Genomic DNA, 19,938 nt, shown 5'->3' on the forward strand with positions numbered 1-19,938 from the left:
CCTAGACCGGAAGGACCACCCGCTGAGCTCAACCCAAATTACTGACCCACAAAAAACTGGGGCTAAATAAAATGGGGGTTATTTTAAGCCACGAAGGTTTGAGGTGGTTCGTTCTACATCAATAGGTACCTGGCGATTGAGGCGCCCAGTCAAATATCCAAAAGCAGAAGCACCAAAGGAGTCTTCTACCGGACGGGTGACAAATCAGCAAGGGGAAAGGACGGACCAGTGCCCCTATCCCTTACTCGGAGAGTGGCGCTTTTCCACTGTGCCCCAGAAAGCAGCAGAGGCTCGGGTCAGACCGGTTAGAGAACTGGAAATCCTGACAAGAGCCATATTGTCCTCACAGCACAAGCAAGCAGAGGGCTTCTCTATTTCATTCTGCGGGCGTGCACACACACACAGACCACCTTCTCCCCGACACACACCCTCATCTGTTTGATAAGATACGGGGTCTAGAGTTCTCCATCCTACCGAAGTGAAGTGAAAGATGAAATTGGATGCACCACCCCAAAGGACGGAAAAGAGAGACCAGAGACCGTGGCTTTGGGGACGGGAGCAAGTACACGGAGCTGGTCGGTGTGTCCCAGGACCTCTTGCGGTTGACATGGCTCTGTGCCTCGGCGGTGGCCAGCAGAAAGGGAGCCGACGTGATGTGGGTCCCTCCCAGGCCGCAGCGGCTGTGAGATCAGAATGCTCCCTTGTGCCCCCCCCCAGAGTTGCCCAGACAACCCCGTGGAAGGCTGCCTGCCCGGGGTCCCCAGCAGTGGTCCATGCCGTGAGGGAGAAGTCAAGTCCCTTTCTGCCAAGCCCCAGAGAAGTCAGGCCATCTGTCACAGCAGCTTTCAGAGATGCCTCCTGAGACTTGAACTATAATATAGAACTTTCACAATGCCAGCCCGAAACACGGTGCAGGAGGAGCTCAAGTTTTCCGGGTGTTCACAAAGCTAAATTACTGGGTGGGGAAACTGTCACCGCGCCCTGCCTTCCTCTCGCTACAGCTGGCGGCCAATGGGCCAAACCGGAACAGGGAGCAGAAATCCCCCCACCCCCGAGAAGGTACACGGCACCGTCCCTCAGTGGAGGGCTCTGGCCAATTTAATCCCGTGTGCAAAACGGAAGTCCCAGCTCACATTCCTCAGCGTCGGCCACACTGCTTTTTGAAACTCTGAGCTTTTTACACATTTTCAGTCAAGTGTAACACACATCACAGAGAAGGGGGCACAAGCCTAGCGCTCAGTGGACCTTCATGGTTTGAATGCGCCACGTAGCCAGCTCTCCCAGGTCAAGAAACAGACCATGGACGCCCCTCCCCAGGGCCCCCTCATTGTCCCCACCCGAGGGCAATCGCTGTCCTGACCACGGTCATCTGCGTGACTTCCGCCACTTCCTGAACTTCAAGCGCGGGGAGTCATACAGAACGCCGTTTTCTGAGTGGGCACTTTCAGCTGAGGAAATGGCCGGGAAAGTCATCTATGCCGCGTAGCGCCGTGCCTGTTCACGCTCTCTACTGTGTAGCCGTCCACTATCCCGCGGCCGGTGGGTGCGGAGGCAGCGTCCCGTTTACACGAGGCTAAAGGAAACTCCCTTCGCTCCCGCCCACCAGGGTCCACGATGAACCAAGGCACAGACCTCAGGGGAGAAACCGTCCACCTTCCCCGCGCCTGAGGTTCCATCCACCTTCCCCGCGCCTGAGGTTCCGTCCACCTTCCCCGCGCCCGAGGTTCCGTCCACCTTCCCCGCGCCCGAGGTTCCGTCCACCTTCCCCACGCCCGAGGTTCCGTCCACCTTCCCCGCGCCTGAGGTTCCGTCCACCTTCCCCGCGCCCGAGGTTCCAGTCCACCTTCCCCACGCCCGAGGTTCCGTCCACCTTCCCCACGCCCGAGGTTCCGTCCACCTTCCCCACGCCTGAGGTTCCGTCCACAGTGACAACGGCAGCCACGTCTGCGGCCTTCTGAACGATCACTGCCTGGCAGGCCCTCGTGAGGGCGAATTTTTTTTTTTTTTTTCTGAAGCTGTTAACGGGGAGAGACAGTCAGACAGACTCCCGCATGCGCCCCACCGGGATCCACCCGGCACGCCCACCAGGGGCGAAGCTCTGCCCACCAGGGGGCGATGCTCTGCCCCTCCGGGGCGTCGCTCTGGAGGGCAAATATTATTGATTCAACAAAAATGATCAGTTTACTTTCCTTGTAAACTAGGAAGTGATATACTCATATATATATATATATATATATATATATATAATCACAGATAGCCTGACCAAGCGGTGGCGCAATGGACAGAGTGTCAGGCTGGGATGCAGAGGACCCAAGAACGCGGGCTTATCCACCTTGAGCAAGGGCACATTCAGATTGAGAGCAGGGTCGCTAGCTTGAGCGTGGGATCATAGACATGACCCCGTGGTTGCTGGCTTGAGCCCAAAGGTTGCTGGCTTAAAGCCCAAGCTTGCTGGCTTGAGCCCAAGGTCACTGGTTTGAGCAAGGGGTCAGTCTTCTGGAGCCCCCCGGTGAAGGCACATATGAGAAAGCAATCAATGAATAACTAAGGTGCCACAATGAAGAATTGATGCTTCTCATTTCTCTCCCTTCCTGTCTGTCTGTCCTTCTCTGTCCCTCTCCTTGTCTCTCTCTCTGTCTCTAATATTAAAAAAAAAATGCATCTCATCCCCTTCTTTTTCAAACATCTGGCCATTTCGCTCACCCCCATACACCCCACTTCAAAATAGTGACAACAACCACTTCCTAGTCACTACCTGCCTTCACACAGTCCAACCCCCCCCCATGTGACATACGCTCGTCTCCCACCAGGTCCCCCTCCTGCCCCCTCCAGCCCCCTCCTTCCTGTACCCTGCCTGTGCCTGTTCTCTTCAAGCCTCAGCCCGTGCTATGCTCTGCCTGAAACACCCTCCCCAGCCCCCACCCCTTGTCAATCCAGGAACTCCTACTCCCGCTGTAACATTGTTCCCGACTGTCATCACCTCTGTGGAATCTTCTCCGCCCCTCCCAGGAGAAAGGATATCATCCAAAGGATGTTTACACCTTCCATGTAGCACTTCTCATGCATATATGTATCAGAACTAATCGGCCTTGATCTGGTCTTCCCTCAAAAGACCAGGAAGATCTTCAAGGTCAAAGACAATGTTACATTTATCTTCAAAGCCCATATTATAACCTGACATTAGACCATATTTTTTTTCTAAGTTATTTATTAATTGCTGCTCTTCTTCTACTAGAATGTAAATTCCATGAGGGCAGGGGCTCTTATCTGGTTCACTGTTTCTGTTCCCAGTGTCTAGAACAGTACCTGATACATTGTCGGCACTCAATAAATACTTACTACTGAATCAGTGAATGAATTGGTGGACAGATGGCTACATGGAGAGGGGAGATGAATACAGTGGGTCAATGACAGATGGGTGGATAGCCAGGTGAATGAATGGATGACACAGAGACACCAGAAGGGCTGGGTGGATAGATGGATGGGTGGGTAAAAGCAAGATCATGTTTCACCAGCCCAAGGTCACGACGTCATGGAGAGACAGAACAAGGATTTGAGATCAGGTTTGTTTGATTTTTGAGCCTGCACTCTCGAGCCCAATTTACAGCCCACAGTCTGCTCACTGGGCTGTGGCAAGGTGAAAAGATCGAGTCTAGAGTCCCCCTCAAGATCATGGTTATTGAGGAGCTAGGTTAATTCCCATCTACTTGGCAAATGCCAAGATTTCAACAAGAGGGGCCTGACCGGTGGTGGCGCAGTGGATAGAGCATCGACCTGGGACGCTGAGGTCCCAGGTTCCAAACCCCGAGGTCATTGGCTTGGGAGCAGGCTCACCAGTTAGAGCGTGGGATCATCAACGTGACCCTACGATCACTGGCTTGAGCCCAAAGGTCACTGACTCGAAGCCCCAGGTCTCTGGCTTGAGCTCAAGGTCGCTGGCTCGAACAAGAGGTCACTAGGAGAAGCAATCAATGAATGCACAACTAAATAGAACGATTAAGTGAAATAAAGAGTGGATGCTTCTCACACGCTCTCTCGCTCTCTCTCTCTCTCTCTCTCTCTCTCGCCCTCCCTCAAATCAATGAGAAAAAAAGCATTTTTTAATAAATTAATGAAAAAGAAAAAGGATGGGCACTCCTGAGTAAAAGCGACCGTCCCCTCCAGCTCCTGCCGTTGCTGTGTCTCCCCATCCTCGGCACCATCGCACTCCCCCCAACGCCACACATTTCCGGGGAAGACAGAGAACCCCGCTTCCCTGTGGACAAGGAGGAACAGCGGTACACACTCCAGCCAGAGGCTGGAACAGAACCGGGCTCAACAGCAGGTCAAAGGGGTGCCGGGGGGGGGGGGGAGGATGTACAGGGAGAAGCTAATATCTCTGTAGGTTCTTCTTTTTTTTTTTTTTTTTTTTTCATTTTTCTGAAGCTGGAAACAGGGAGAGACAGTCAGACAGACTCCCGCATGCGCCCGACCGGGATCCACCCGGCACGCCCACCAGGGGCGACGCTATGTCCACCAGGGGGCGTCACTCTGCCGCGACCAGAGCCACTCTAGCACCTGGGGCAGAGGCCAAGGAGCCATCCCCAGCGCCCGAGCCATCTTTGCTCCAATGGAGCCTTGGCTGCGGGAGGGGAAGAGAGAGACAGAGAGGAAAGCGCAGCGGAGGGGTGGAGAAGCAAATGGGCGCTTCTCCTGTGTGCCCTGGCCGGGAATCGAACCTGGGTCCTCCGCACGCTAGGCCGACGCTCTACCGCTGAGCTAATCGGCCAGGGCTCTGTAGGTTCTTCTAACTCCCTGTCGTTCCTTTGTAATAATAAAACCCAAAGAACATTTACGATGCGCCCATAAGTGTGTTAGCTCTTCAAGGCATCTTGGCACCAGACGGAGACTTTCTCCCGGGTGAATTCAGAGGGTGGAGAGAGCTGACAAAGCATCTTCCACTGTGGGTGTGAACTTAATGCCGTTCATTATAAAACTTCTTAACACTGTCTTGCAAACGAGAGGAAACACCGCCTAAGTTAGTGGTGGTCAGCCTGGTCCCTGCCGCCCACTAGTGGGCGTTACAGCTTTCATGGTGGGCGGTAGCGGAGCAACCAAAGTATAAATAAAAAGATATATTTAACTATAGTAAGTTGTTTTATAAAAACTTATTCTGCCAAACTTAGTGAAAATCCGACATAAAGTACTTGGTAAGTAATTATTATTATATGCTTTAACTTGCTGTCACTCTGCTTTATAAATTTTATAAAGTTCCTTCCCTACTTTATAAATCACCATGACTGTGGAACCGGTGGGCGGTTAGAAAATGTTACTACTAAGAGAGATACAGAAGTGGACGGTAGGGATAAAAAGGTTGACTCTCCCTGGCCTAAGCAAAAGGAATGAATGGATGGATGTAAAACAGCAAACACGGGCCCAGGGTGAGGACGGAAGTTGGGAGGAGTGCTTGGTGCTCCCCCTCCAGGGGCTCCCAAGGAGCTCAGCCCTGCTCCTGTCCTCAGAATGTCTGATTCTTCCTCTTCACACCAGCCCCCCACCACCACTGCGAGCCTTGAACGAGAGGGAAGTCGGCTCATCAGCTGAGCTGCGAGCGAAGAGGAGATGAAGTTCTGCCGCGTGGAGAGAGCCATCTGAAAGCAACCACGTCATTCTAACTGAATGTTCGCCTTACTCGCAACCACGGCAACGGCACGGAGCGCGCCGGGGCCCCTCCTCAGGACGTCGGAGAGGAGCCCCCCTGCGTTGTGTTCCCCAGGACGTGACCACGTCCAGCGCTGGCTCCCTGACAGCTCAGACTCTGTCCAGGCACCTCAGAGAACGGGGAGTTTGATCTCCATTTCTTATTCTCAGCCCAGAGAATATTCCCTGAGCCCACCCCCAACCATCCCATCCAGGCGTCCCCAAACTACGGCCCACGGGCCTCATGTGGCCCCCTGAGGCCATTTATCCGGCCCCCGCCGCACTCCCAGAAGGGGCACCTCTTTCATTGGTGGTCAGTGAGAGAAGCACTGGATGTGGCGGCCCTCCAACGGTCTGAGGGACAGTGAACTGGCCCCCTGTGTAAAAAGTTTGGGGACCTCTGCAGGCTAACACCCTATTGTTGCACCTGGGCGTTTCCTCTGGAGTACCTGCTAACCAATGGGAAGTGAGTACTGGTCAGTGATGTGCAGAATGTCTCACCTCCCTCCTTACACTGTTTCACCCCAGGACAATAAAGACTGTCTCGGTGCCACTCACCACGGGGCAACGGATTGCCTTTCTTTTTTTTTTTTTTTTTTTTTTTTTTTTGCATATTTCTGAAGCTGGAAACAGGGAGAGACAGTCAGACAGACTCCCGCATGCGCCCGACCGGGATCCACCCGGCACGCCCACCATGGGGCGACGCTCTGCCCACCAGGGGGCGATGCTCTACCCATCCTGGGCGTCGCCATGTTGCGACCAGAGCCACTCTAGCGCCTAGGGCAGAGGCCACAGAGCCATCCCCAGCGCCCGGGCCATCTTTGCTCCAATGGAGCCTTGGCTGCAGGAGGGGAAGGGAGAGACAGAGAGGAAGGCGCGGCGGAGGGGTGGAGAAGCAAATGGGCGCTTCTCCTGTGTGCCCTGGCCGGGAATCGAACCCGGGTCCTCCGCACGCTAGGCCGACGCTCTACCGCTGAGCCAACCGGCCAGGGCAGCCTTTCTAAGTAAAGATGGAAAGTATGACCTCTGAAAATCTAGCTGATACAACGTAAGTTCCTTTGAAAGTTAATTAAAAGATATATATTCTTTCTGACACTGAGAACTTAATGAGTGAATGCTCTCTGGAAGAAAGGAAGGGAAGGAGGGAGGGAGAGAGGGAGGGCAAACAGCTGTATGGGAAAAACATACAAATTTCCCATCAGGTTTTCAAGTAGCCGTCATGCCTCCAAATGCCGTACATAAATACCGGAATTTATATACGCTACACAAAGGCCAACCGTCCATCTATGGACTGTCACTCGATCTCAATGGAGAGACTGCACGAGTACATTCAAACAGTCCATGAGACCAGAGCGAATGCCAAAATGACACGGGACAACACTTCTGTGTCCGCCAGAGGCGACGAGCTAATTAGCTGGTCTCTGCACTCACCCGGGAATCCGCTGGACCTGGAGCTTGGACAACAACAATAGGAGTGGATTTTAAATTGTATTTAGTAATTCAACAACCTATAACTAAAAAGCATCCAAAGAAGATGCATATTCTCAAAACGGTGACACACTCATCTGTTTACAAATGTTTGTATACACACTTGTGGCCTTGTGGCGGCGGGGAGGGGGGAGACAGAGGTAGAAACAGAAAGACTGGCAGAAAAGCAAGGGGCAGAAGGAGACCCCCGCAGCAAGAATGTGCATAAATTATCTTCAAACCTTCAGTTTCTCTTTTGACCAATAACCTTCTCTTTATCTTTTTCTCTATTGACCCACACGCATCATAAACATGATGTATCTGGTTCTGGGCGGTCCCCGAGAGTACCATTAGTACTCAGAAACAATGTATCTTTTTAATTAACTTTCATAGAAACTTATTATCAACTAGATTTTCAGAGGTCATAGTTTCCATGTTGCCTTAGAAAGGCAATCTGCTGCCCCGAGACAAAGCTTCCAACTTTCCTTGAGTGCAAATTGACGGGGTGCCTCTCCAACAAACCGGCTCTCCTTTCTAAGACCCAACATTAACTCATCTATAGACTTTTTATTTCAGTTGCCACTTTGAGCCTGAAATCCCACTTCAGGAGGGGGAAAAAAAAAAAGTCAAACCATCAAACGCCAAATCCAAAAGCCTCTGTCTCTCTTTCATCCACAGAGAACCCCCGGACACATTCAGACTAAGCCAAAAGGTGAGTGGAGTTTCACACTCAGTGCTTCAGGGTCTGCTTCTGGGAGAGAGAAAAGCAGGGCAATTGAACCAAGCTCCAGTAATTGGCAACCCGCTGTGGTGATTGCGCACACACACATACGTGCATTCACACACACACACATGCACACACACGCGCACGCACACACGCATGCCTTCTTTATGATTTTACCGAGAAAGTTCAACCTGACATGCAGAACATAGCATATTATACGTCTGTAGGAAAAATGATGCGGAAAGTATATACAATTAACCTTTGATTCGTCTTTGATGGGTGTGTTGTTGTTTTTGTTTGTTTGTTTTAAGTGAGTACTCTCACCTCTCCTAACAACAGACAAAAAGGAACTGGTAGTCTATAGAGCTGATGTTGACGAGACAGCCAGGGTGGGATCTGTGCAACGCTCCGGGGTTTTGTAAGGATGATTTCTATTAGAAGGCTTGAAGGCATGTTTTCTGGTCTACCCAGGAAAGGGCAGCCCTGGTCTCCTCCCTGGCATCACTGGTGCTGGGTCTTCATAAAGCCATCGAGTCAGCAGTGTCCCGGGCTCTTCGGCCGACCCCATGGCCCGGTCAGACCGTTCTCACACGGACAGGGGCGAGAACGGCCTGGCGGGCGGGGCCCTGACACTGGGCTGAGCGCTCCCTGGTGATCCCCAAAGCCTCTGAAGAAACGTACTTGGTAAGAAAAAAATTTAAAAAAAAAAACCCTCTACGAAGACAAAAGAGGCACAGTCATCTACTGAGTTCCAGAATGAACTGCGTCCACGGTTTCCGGCAGCTAATCGGGTAACAGTGATCGTCTCGCTCAGCGTCACGGGCACTTAGTGTGAATATGTCCCTCGTACCAGCACCCTGGTGCTCCTCGCCGCAGCCCCGTGAGGCGGGGATTACTGGCCTCGCGTGGCAAGTGAGGAAACTGAGGCTGCTGCAGCTGGACGGCTGGGCTGCCCAAGGTCACACAGCGAGAAGGCGGCTGGGCGGAGATCCACCCCAGCTCGCTCACTCCAACTCCACGCTGCGAACTCTGAGTACGTGTTATTGCCTTCCTATTGCTACTGAAGTGACTTCCTCTTAGAAGATAATAATAATAATAATAATAATAATAATAATAATTCTTTCTCTCTACCGAAATGCAAAAACTTCTCGGGAGCAAGAGCCTAATTCCACCCAAAGGGCATCTGAATGGTAAGAAAAGCACACAGGCAGCTTCCAAGCTCCTCTAAAGAATGCTTATCTGGAAGGTTTGGGGGGTGTCCCACTTCTAATCCAGAAATGAAACAGTTTCATAAGAAAGATTCAGAGCCCCAGTCTCCTGAATGCATCAGCCAAAGATGATGTCACCAGAGACAGCCTTAAACTCCCTCTCAAACTAAAAAAATAACAAAACACACAAAGGGAGAACTTACGTGGCAATCTCGAGCTCTGTCCTCCAGCAGGAGGAAGGCTGAATCGTAAGCCCCCCCCCCCTGCGAGCACGCAGAAATCCCTGACTCCCGTGGCCTGTGGGGTTTGCGTCCCCCCTCTCAGCCCACCCCAGCGCCCCCCGTCTCCAGGACGACGGCACCACCACGGAGCACAGAGGCTCGGCGGCCTCCCGGCCTCATCACCATCCTGCACACCTCCTGGCCACAGTGTCGGGGGCTGGACCATCTCTCCTCTTCTACTGTCGAAGCGGAGCACCCCGCTCACAGACACCCCCTTGCTTCCAGCGGGGAACACGGCCACTTGAGATGAGCACACGCTCCTTGGCCCATGGCATGGGTATGTCGTCACGCTCCAGCTAAAAGCATACAGGCAGAAGCATCTCGTGGCAACGTCCACAGCCATGGCGTCTCTCTTGACTCCTCTCTCTTGACCCCTTCCTTCCTGCTGGCTGTAATAAGGATGCGCTGTGATAGCTGGGGCGCCTATCACCCTTCTTGGACCATGAGATCACTGTCACTCCTGGGGCAGTGGAGCAGAAAGCTGAAAGGGACCCAGGGCCCCCGACTCTGGGCTCCTGACTTCAATGCAAGAAGAAAACCTTATGTGTATATTCTCTATACATTGTTGATCCCACTTTAATGAGACTCGCTGTCAGAGGATATAGATGGTGCCAAACACACCTAGATAAGGAGCCTCCTCTACACTTCGCAACTTAGTCCCAGGTCACGCCGAGCCTACCTGAGGATAACCTTCCCCTCTTCCTGGATGTGCCCAACCTGAGCATCTCAATTTCAGGGGCTGCCCGTCGGCCCCAGCCCCTCCCTTGCTCCTTCTGACTCCGGCCCCAGTGAATGGACACAGCAGTGACACGGGTGACCAGATGCTCACAGCTGCCTTCTGACTCTCACCTGGCTTCCGGCTCCATTACAAAGCGACCCGGCAGACCGGGTCTTCTCTCACCACCGGGGTCATCTGAGGACAACCATCCTAAGAGCTGCTGATTCCTGACGGTTGACGGCTTACCACGTCTGAGCTCTGCTTCCAGCATCTCCTACATGGCAACCACCATGAGGCGCTCAGCAACCTGTTTAAGGCAGGCAATGGTATTGGGCCCATTTTGTAGATGAAGACCCCAGAGGGTCAATGCCATGGCGGGGAATCCAACTGCCCGAGAGCCCGGGCACGTGCCCACCGCCCTGTGCGGCCGCGCAGGGGAAGGGGCAGAAGGAAGGCGCGAGGAAGACTGTGAGAGCAGGCAGCGGCCGCGTGTCCTCAGAACACTTCATTCTGCTTCCTTCTTGACCGCTCCAGAAAACCCCTGCCGTTTTCTCCTGCTGCCCAGGTCTCACCCCCTGCACATTCTGGAGTGACCTTCGGAGCAGGTGGGCCAGGACAGCAGCAGGAAAAACGTCCCAAAGTCACCCCCGCCCTCAGCGTGAGACAAAGACAGAAACCGACTCTCGGACCGAATGAGAACCTCAAGGACCCCGTGCTTTTGGCACCGAGACGCCGGGGGTCTTTTGTTGAGAGAGGTCCAAGTTCCGGAAATAACCCAACTGTTTTCACCAGCACCTCAGCCATTGGGATTAGGAGGAGTTCTTCCAGTTCAGCACGTGAAACTGGGGGGTGGGGGGGCAGGGGTGTCACCATCTTGTCAGAGAGGCTGGATGGGTCCGCAGGGGTCAGGGGCTGAGCTGACCCTGCCCCAGATCTCAGGTGAGAGGACACAGGAGTCTCAGAAGACAGCGGTGCCAGGCTGCCAGCTTTCTGTGCCGCGGACAATGCCACCCACACTCACGGGGATCACTTTACTTCTCCCTGGAGGGTGGAGGCGCTCCAACCACACTGTCAATCAGGACTAAATCACATAGCTGGCTCTTGAGCCCTTCAATGCTTTCTTCTCCCGATGGAAACCCAGCTCACCAGCATGGTCAGCGTGCCTCTAAGACACACTCTAGAAATGTGACATTCCTCACCAAACGCAACCACATCCAGCCCAAAACTGGGAGGGAGTGAAGGAGAGAGGGGAGAGGGGTGTGCCTTCTAGAGCAGAAGTTGCATGAAAATTCAAATGCCTACAGAGGCCAGAAAGCATGCCTGACTGGGATGGACAGAGACCACGTGGGGGGCCTGCCCCTCTGTGCAGCCAGTCTCAGCTCCAAATGACCTTTCTAACCAGAAAGGGGAACCAGGTCTCAGCGCACACGAAGGTAGACATTCAGATATGTATGTGAAATCTTCCAGTCCTAAAATGTCAACATCACATTCAGAAAAACATCCTGGACAGTGATCTGGCCCTGGAAAGCGAGTTTGCAGCCAGAGACCACCGGGGCCACCGTACACAGGGTTCAAAGACGCTGCCAGGCCGGGGCTCCTTGACTTGTGGGTCAAGGATCTCCAACCAGAGGCAAGCATCCAGGTACCTGGTCACTGGAGTCCTTCCCTATCTAGCCGGAAGATACAAAGGGTGACTTAAACCAAGATCTGAGAAGCTCCTCTTTCAGGGGGCCCAGGAAACCAGCCCACCGCCATTCTGTGGGTCTGCACAGGGGGGGGGGGGCAGGGAGGCAGCCACCTGCGGAGACCTCTGTGAGGCAGGAGGCAGGACGCAGTCTGTGAGCTGAGGAAGGGCAAGTCAGCAGGAATAGGGAGGAGGGGTCCTCCAGAATCAGGACTGACCAGGCAGGGTAGGTTCAGGAGACCGTTCTGACTCCTGGGGTGCCCAGAAGGGAGAAGTGGGGGAGGGGTACGTCCTCGGTAGTGAGGCCTCCCACTCCACCCGCCTTTCCCGGGTGGAGCATCAGCCCATGTATACACCGCTTAAAAGGCCCCTTCTGGGGTGAAGAGTCCTAGCTTGGGAGGTCACTCTGACAGATGTGATTTCCTTTCTCTCTCCTGAACTCAGTCACTTCTAGAAAGTTCTTCTAACCATTTCTTCTCAAAAAAGGAAAAGAAAAGAAAGAAAAAAGGCATCCCCAGTGTCCCAAAGCCTACCTTGACACTGGAATCCTTGCTTCCCGAAGCCCCTGCAAAAGCAGAAGGAGGCAGGTCAGGCAGCTGGAGGGACCCAGCCACCACCTAGTCCCCCCCCCCAAAGTCATTGCCCTTCCTCCCGCCCTCTATCCACCCCAGGTGCAGCCTCCCAGCCACAGGCGGGTGCCCAAGAGTCTTCCGCCTTTGAGGGAGAGGGGGGAGGGAGCTCGATGGTGTCCCCCACCTCCTCTCAGAAGGCAGAGGACAGGCGGCTGCGACCACCAGGTGGCGTTTCAGTGGGGGGGGGGGGTCAGGGGGCGGAGGGTAGGCGGGAGATCTGCCCGCAGAGATGCCCGAGGACCCTCGGGGAGAGAGAAAAGACGCAAAGAGAGCGAGGTGGGAGAGCCCCGCGGCGGCGCTCTCAGGGGGCCTGGCTGAGGGGAGAGGACACCCCCGTGCCCAGAGGGGCAGGAGGGGAGCAAGGGGCCCGCAGCGACGTGAGAGGGAGAGCTAGGGAGCGGAAAGGGGAACCCAGGCTTTCAGGGAGGCGCAACGAGAGAGAGAGAGAGAGAGAGAGAGACGGAGAGAGAGAGAGAAAGAGAGAGACGGAGAGAGAGAGAGAGAAAGAGAGAGAGAGACAGAGAGAGCCGAGGGCGCTGCCCCGGGAGGTGCAGGAGGAGGAAAGGGTGCCCGGTGCCCGCAGGGAGATAGAGAGAGGACACCCAGGGCGCTGCCCCGGAAAGGAGGGATTGGGGTGAGGGCTCCTGGGGCCCGGAAGGAGGTAACGAGATAGGGAACCGGGGGCAAGAGGGCACTCCCTAAAAGGGACAGACCCCACATCCCGAGCGGCCCCGGGGCGCTCCGGAGGCGGCTGGGAGGGCGAGGGCAAGCGGGCGCCTGGCGGCCGGCCGTCTGGAAGCCGGGTGTGGGCCGGCCAGCAGGGAGCCCGGGCCGGAGGGTGGGAGCTGGACGGCTGGGTCGCGGGGCCGGCGGAGGGTCCCCGTGCGCGGCGGTGCCCTCGGGGACGGGCAGGCGCCCCGCGCGCGCGCGCGCGCTCTCACCAGATGAAGTCGGTGCAGTGGCTGCAGAAGGTGGGCTGCTTGAAGAAGCGGGCGGTGAATTTGTGGTTCTTCACCTCGTGCACGTTCTTCTGCCGGAGGGCGCCTTTGCGGGCGAAGCGCACGGTGCTCTCCTCGCCCTCGGCCGGCGGCCCCGCAGCCGGGTCAGCCATCTTTGCGCGCGGGACGCGGGAGCACGCGTGGGGCAGCCCAGGGGCGCGGGGCGCCGGCGGCGGCCGGGAGGCGCGGGGGAAGGCTGCGCTGCTGCCGCCGCGGGGCCGGGCGCTTCCCTGCGCCGCTCTGGCGGCCGCGCGCGCGGGGCTGCGGACGGCACTCGCCCAGCTGCCGCCGCTCGTCCAGCTGCGCTCGGCACCGCTGGCCCCAGCTGCGGGGGTGGGAGGCGGAGCCCCAGCCGGTACGCCCCCCTCATTTGCATCGCGCACAGGCCCCGCCCCGCCAACTGCTTTACATATTGGCACCTAGAGGCTCGGGGCCTTGGGGTGGGGGGTGGGAAGCGTTCTCAGCCGCAGCTCTGCGGCGTTGGAACCGAAACCTGCGGTTCTCAGACTCTCCAGCCTCGCCCCTAACTCGCCCTCGCCCCGGAGTGGCTTGAAGGAGAGGTGCACCCGGGGTGCCACCCGGGGAAAGAGAGCGGAAGGACCCGCGGGAGGCTGGGAATGGGGAGTGGGTAGGGTGGGCGCGACGGATTCCACGCGACCTCTGCGAAGGGTACTCATCCGCCCGTCCGCCCCCCAGCCACCCCACTGGCCATTCCGCGCGCGCCTCCTGGAGGGACGGGTTCCCGCTGTCACTCACTCGGGAAGGTCTGTGACTCCGCACACTTACACACGCGCGGACTGCAGAGGTAGAGGAGGAGCAATCTTTAGGTTATATATATCTCTAACTCCACCACAAAGAGAATTCTTGGCTTTGCTCGCCCGGCCGATTGGAAGAGAACTCCCTACCGGCCGTCCATCTTCTCTACAAAGGGACTCAGTTTCCTCGACTGTGAAATGGGCTAATGGGGAAGGGAAATTGAATTAAGTCAGCATTTCCTCAACTTTGTTTATTCCTGACCCATCTTGACAAATGCTAGTCATCTTTGGGCACTTAATGGTGGGGGGAGAGAAGGGAGGGGGAGTCTATCTGATTTCTGAGTTTGAATAGTAACTATTAAATCTCGCCAAATGCTGCCACCTACCCAAAACAGCTGCATTTGGGGCTTCTTTTATTTGTTAAGAAAGATTAACAAATGATATTTAGAGGGATGTTAAAGACACACCAACATCCAACTGAGGCTCTCTCCCCGATGGGAGGATGGAAGGTAGTCAAAAGAATAATAGCAGGCCCCGGCCGGTTGGCTCAGTGGTAGAGCGTTGGCCTGGAGTGCGGGAGTCCCGGGTTCGATTCCCGGCCAGGGCACACAGGAGAAGCGCCCATCTGCTTCTCCACTCCTCCCCCTCTTCTTCCTCTCTGTCTCTCTCTTCCCCTCCCGCAGCCAAGTCTCCATTGGAGCAAAGTTGGCCCGGGTGCTGAGGATGGCTCTGTGGCCTCTGCCTCAGGTGCTAGAATGGCCCTGGTTGCAACAGAGCGACGCCCCAGATGGGCAGAGCATCGCCCCCTGGTGGGCATGCCGAGTAGATCCCGGTGGGGCACATGCGGGAGTCTGTCTGACTGCCTCCCCGTTTCCAGCATCAGAAAAATACAAAAAAAAAAAAAAAAAAAAGGGTAATAGCTGTCTACATGAGGGATGCACCGTCCCCCACACCCATGAAGACTGCACGGCACTGGACTACACACTCCTTCAGGGCCGCTGCCCACGTCTCACCCAGCCCCAAGCTCCGGGCCTGCCACCTCCTAAGAGCTCAATAGATGTGGGTTAAAGGAGTGTGTGAACAAATGAGTCAATGAAAAACTTGAAGGAGAGTACCCCTCAACCTCGTGTCCAGTCGGTGTTCAATAATGATAACTGCCAGGAGCTAGATGGCTGTCAGATATTTGCACTGTCTTCTTGAGTCCTCCCAACAACCCTGTGTGAGTCTGGTGACTCATTGTGGACAAGGACGGTGAGGCTCAGAGTGATCAAGATAGACAACCCGGCCCTGGATGGTTGGCTCAGTGGTAGAGCGTCTGCCCAGCATGTGGATGTCCCAGGTTCGATTCCTAGTCAGGGCACACGGGAGAAGCACCCATCTGCTTCTCCATGCCTCCCCCTCTTGCTTCTCTTTCTCTCTCTCTTTCTCTCTCTCTCTCACCTCTTCCACAGCCATGGCTGGAGTGGAGAGAGTTGGCCCCAGACACTGAGGATGGCTCCCTGGCCTCTGCCTCAGGTGCTAAAGAAGAACTTGGTTGCTGAGCAATGGAGCAATGGCCCCAGATGGACAGAGCATTGCCCCCTAGTGGGCTTGCCGGGTGGATCCTGGTGGGGATGCATGCGGGAGTCTGTGTCTCTCCTCCTCTCACTGAATAGTAAAAAAAGAGAGAGAGAAAGAGAGAACCCAAGTCACGCTGCTGTTGAGAGGTGCTCAGGCTGGTCTACCTACAAGTCACACTGGAAATAAAGGGACAAAAGGAGGCAGGATGACGTCGAGCCCACAACCCTGAACATGTGACTAAGGAAGCCCCTGTCCCACTCCGATGGGACTTGCCCAGTGGCGAGTCATTATTAGGTGGCCTGAGGAAAGCAAACCTGTGATATGAGAACATCCCTCCCCACACAGTTCAAAGGTAGTGAGCAAAAAATAGCATTTGCTTTTTAAGGTTGACATGTTTGAGAAACTGGACGCGGCTGTCTGTTATTTGTCCTTTGACAGGCTCTGTCCCCTCCCAGGGGACACTGCTGTGGAAGTTGCTTTCCTTTGAACCCACATCCTGCTTTTTGAATGAAGTTCTTAGATGGCTTTGGTCTGTGACAACAAACAGTAACTTCATGGGCCTGAACCTAGGGATACAGAGGCAGGTGGATCCCACTGAGCCACTCCATTCCTAGGGGGGGGGGGGGCTGTACCATCTGAGGATGAGAGAGCACAGGTCCCATTCCACCCAGATCCCTATGGGGCCAGGGCTCTCAAACTGGTGGCCCTGAAATACATTTTTTAGCCAGCCCAGTAAATTCTTTTTTGTACATTGTATAGAATTTTACCTAATTATCCAGATTCTGACTTCTCTAGGTAGGAAAAAAAAAAAAAAGATATGGTTGCATTAAGCATGCATTCCTCCGTTTGTGCATTCATTGGTCCACTCCTTCAGCAATGACTTTATTGTGCACCTGTTAACATGCTATTTCACCCATTGTCCAATAAAATAGAAACATCCTTGCCTTCATGGAGCTTACAGTCTCGGGGTGGGGGGTGGGGAGATGAACAATAAAGAAACAAACTAAAATCTATCCTTGGTGGTGTAGAGGTTCACGCTGTAGAGAAGAAATAAAGCGTGGTAATGGAATGAAGACAGAGTGGCCGGGGACACCCGTTGTTACCAGGGGACGTCTAAGAAGAGACCCGAATGAAGCGAGGAGGTGTCTGAGGGCAGAATGTTCCAGACAAAGGGAGAGGCGGACGCAGAAGGCCTGCAGAAGGAGCGTGCTGGGCGCGTTGAAGAAGTGGCTGAGAGGCCCCTGCAGCTGGCGTGGAGAGAGGAGAGAGAGCAGGTGCCAGATGAGGTCAGCAGGGTGGCGAGGTCTTGTAGGCAGGATCCGAGTTCGGATTTCACCCCTGCGGATGGGAAGCCACGCTGGAGGGTTGAGAGCAGAGGCGTGGCTTGATCTGGCTTAAGTTCTCCTTCAAGATTAACCTCAATGCTCTTTGGAAATAGAGGGAAGGGGAGAAAGAGTAGGAGCAGGGAGAGCAGTTGAGGTCATTTGAGTAGATGAAGCAAGAAGTGACAGGATGGCCCAGTGCCACATGCAGCCAAGGCACAGGCACTCCTGGTCACCAGAGCCCCCTGTGGTCCACTCGAATTATAAACAAAGGAGGCAGCGAGATCTCAGGTGGCTCTGGCTGGAAATGATGTCCAAGGTCCAGACTTCAGACTTGCTGTCTTTTATTATTATTATTATTATTATTATTATTGATTTGAGAGAGAAACATTGATTTGTTATTCCACTTATTTATGCACTTATTCATTGATTCTTTTTTGTGTGTGTGTGACAGAGACAGAGAGAGGCAGAGGGAGGGACAGATAGCGACAGACAGACAGGAAGGGAGAGAGATGAGAAACATCAATTCTTTGTTGCGGCACCTTAGTTGTTCATTGATTGCTTTCTCATATGCCTTGACTGAGGGGGGGGGATCCAGCAGACCGAGTGACCCCTTGCTCAAGCCAGCTAGTGAGCCTTGCTCAAACCAGATGAGCCCACGCTCAAGCTGGCAACCTCCGGGTTTTGAACCTCGGTCCTCCACATCCCGGTCTGATGCTCTATCCACTGCACCACTGCCTGGTCAGGCCCATTGGTTGATTATTGTATGTGCCTTGACCAGGGATCAAACTAACAACTCTAGAGTATTGGGATAACGCTCTAACCAACTGAACTACCCAGCCAGGGCCAGACTTGCTGTCTCTATTAGTTTTCTGTGGCTGCCATACAGAAAGTCATAAAACCAGCACTAAAAATAACAGAAATGTATTACCTCATAACTCTGGAGGCCAGAAGGCGGAAGTCAGGTGTCTGAAGGGCCCTACTCTTTCCCAGGGCTTTAGAGAAGAACCCTTCCTTCCCCCTTCCAACTTCTGATGGCCATCAACATTCCTTGGCTTCTTTATCTTGTCATCACATCGCTCCCTTCTCCGCCTCCATCTTCACAGCTTCTCTCTGTCCGTCTCTCTCCTCCTCTTCTGTCTGTCTAATCTCCTCTGCGCATCTCTTTACCAGGACACTAGTTATTGGATTTGGAGCTCACCCAGATAATCTGGAATGATTTTTTTTTTTTTCATTTCAAAAAATTCTTATCATAATTGCATCGGCAAAGGCCTTTCTGTTTTTCTAAATAGTGCAGCACTCACAGGTTATGGGAATTAAGACACAAACAGTCAAAACACTACATGCGTAAACCACCCCTGGGCGAGTCCCTTGCTCCCGCGGTGTCCCCCCGTCGGTGAGATTGGGGCAGAGATGCAGTAGCTTGCCTCTCAAGACTTTCCTTCTCAGGCCGCACGCTCCAGAATAGTGACCACTAGCCCCGCGTGGTCACTGAGCCCGTGGGACGTAGCTAGCCTGAACTGAGACACAACTGCAACTATAAAACACACCACAGAATATCAGGTACGTGCTTAAGATGACAAAGAATGTAAAAATGGGCCCTGGCCGGTTGGCTCAGTGGTAGAGCGTCAGCCTGGCATGCAAGGGGTCCCGGGTTCGATTCCCGGCCAGGGCACACAGGAGAAGTGCCCATCTGCTTCTCCACCCCTCCCCCTCTCCTTCCTCTCTCTCTCTCTCTCTCTCTCTTCCCCTCCCACAGCCGAGGCTCCATTGGAGCAAAGATGGCCCGGGTGCTGGGGATGGCTCCTTGGCCTCTGCCCCAGGCGCTAGAGTAGCTCTGGTCGCAACAGAGCAACGCCCTGGAGGGGCAGAGCATCGCCCCCTGGTGGGCAGAGCGTCGCCCCCTGGTGGGTGTGCCGGGTGGATCCAGGTCGGGTGCATGTGGGAGTCTGTCTGACTGTCTCTCCCCATTTCCAGCTTCAGAAAAATACAAAAAAAAAAAAGAAAAAAAAAAAGAATGTAAAAATGTCTCGTGCATAATTTTCTTATTGTGATTACATGATAAAATCATAATATTTTGGATCTATTGTGGGCTAAATCAGATTTTTCTCTAAAATGAATTTCCCCCTGTTGTTTTTTTGTTTGTTTGTTTGTTTTATTTTTTTAATGTGGTTACTAGAAAATGTAAAATTATGTATGTGGCTCGCCTTATTTTTCTTTGGACAACTTGGCTCTAACGAATTGATTTAAAAGTAATTAATTAATTAATTTTTAAAAACAAAATCATATAAATAAAAACGCACGTCTATTCTCTCTGGTAGGAGCAGTGGTGTCCTGACTGGGGGGCTGAGGTGTCTGCACTCAGGGGGCCCACTCACAGGGCTGTTCAGTTGGTACTGGCTGTCGATTGAGAGATCCCTTGGGGCTTTAGGCCAGGGCCTCGGTTCCTTTTTATGTGGGCCCCTCCCTTGGTATCCGAAGCTCTCTCGTAGCATGGTGGTGAAACCCCAAAAGTGAGTGTCCCAAGAGATGGAAAGTGAAAGATAATAGTTCTGGAAACTGACACAGTGTCATTTCTGACATGCTATTGGTCAAGCACTCTCAGAACCTCTATACAAGGGGAAACCTTGTGTCTCAATGAAAAGCACTTCAAAGAATTGGGGCTCCATAGGAGCTCATGAAATATTCCTCAAAATTTTGCCTGAGTAGGAGCTCATGAAATATTTCTCAAAATTTTGCCTGACCAGTGGTGGTATGTTGGATAGAGACTCAATCTCGGACGCCGAGGTCCCAGGTTTGAAACCCCCAGGTCACCAGCTTAAGCGCAGGCTCACCAGCCTGAGCATGGAATCATCGGCATGATCCCATGATCACTGTCGTGAGCCCAAAGGTTTCAGGCTTGAAGCCCAA

The 19,938-nt window shown here is 53.8% G+C and overlaps 1 protein-coding gene across 2 annotated transcripts in view; it reads right to left on the reverse strand.

The window, feature by feature from the left end:
* PRKCB (protein kinase C beta) overlaps positions 1 to 13,690 on the reverse strand; it is a 318,005-nt gene extending 304,315 nt beyond the window's left edge. For both annotated transcript variants that reach the window (XM_066275842.1, XM_066275841.1), the window contains exons 1-2: positions 13,335 to 13,690; positions 12,295 to 12,326 (exon numbers count right to left, since the gene is read on the reverse strand). In XM_066275842.1, coding sequence (XP_066131939.1) covers positions 12,295 to 12,326; positions 13,335 to 13,504 — 202 coding nt within the window. In that variant the 5' untranslated portion in view covers positions 13,505 to 13,690. The remainder of the gene's footprint in view (positions 1 to 12,294; positions 12,327 to 13,334) is intronic.
* Between the last annotated feature and the right edge of the window lie 6,248 nt (positions 13,691 to 19,938).

The sequence above is a fragment of the Saccopteryx bilineata genome, chromosome 4 (assembly GCF_036850765.1).
Source record: "Saccopteryx bilineata isolate mSacBil1 chromosome 4, mSacBil1_pri_phased_curated, whole genome shotgun sequence".
In the NCBI taxonomy this organism is placed as follows: Eukaryota; Metazoa; Chordata; class Mammalia; order Chiroptera; family Emballonuridae; genus Saccopteryx; species Saccopteryx bilineata.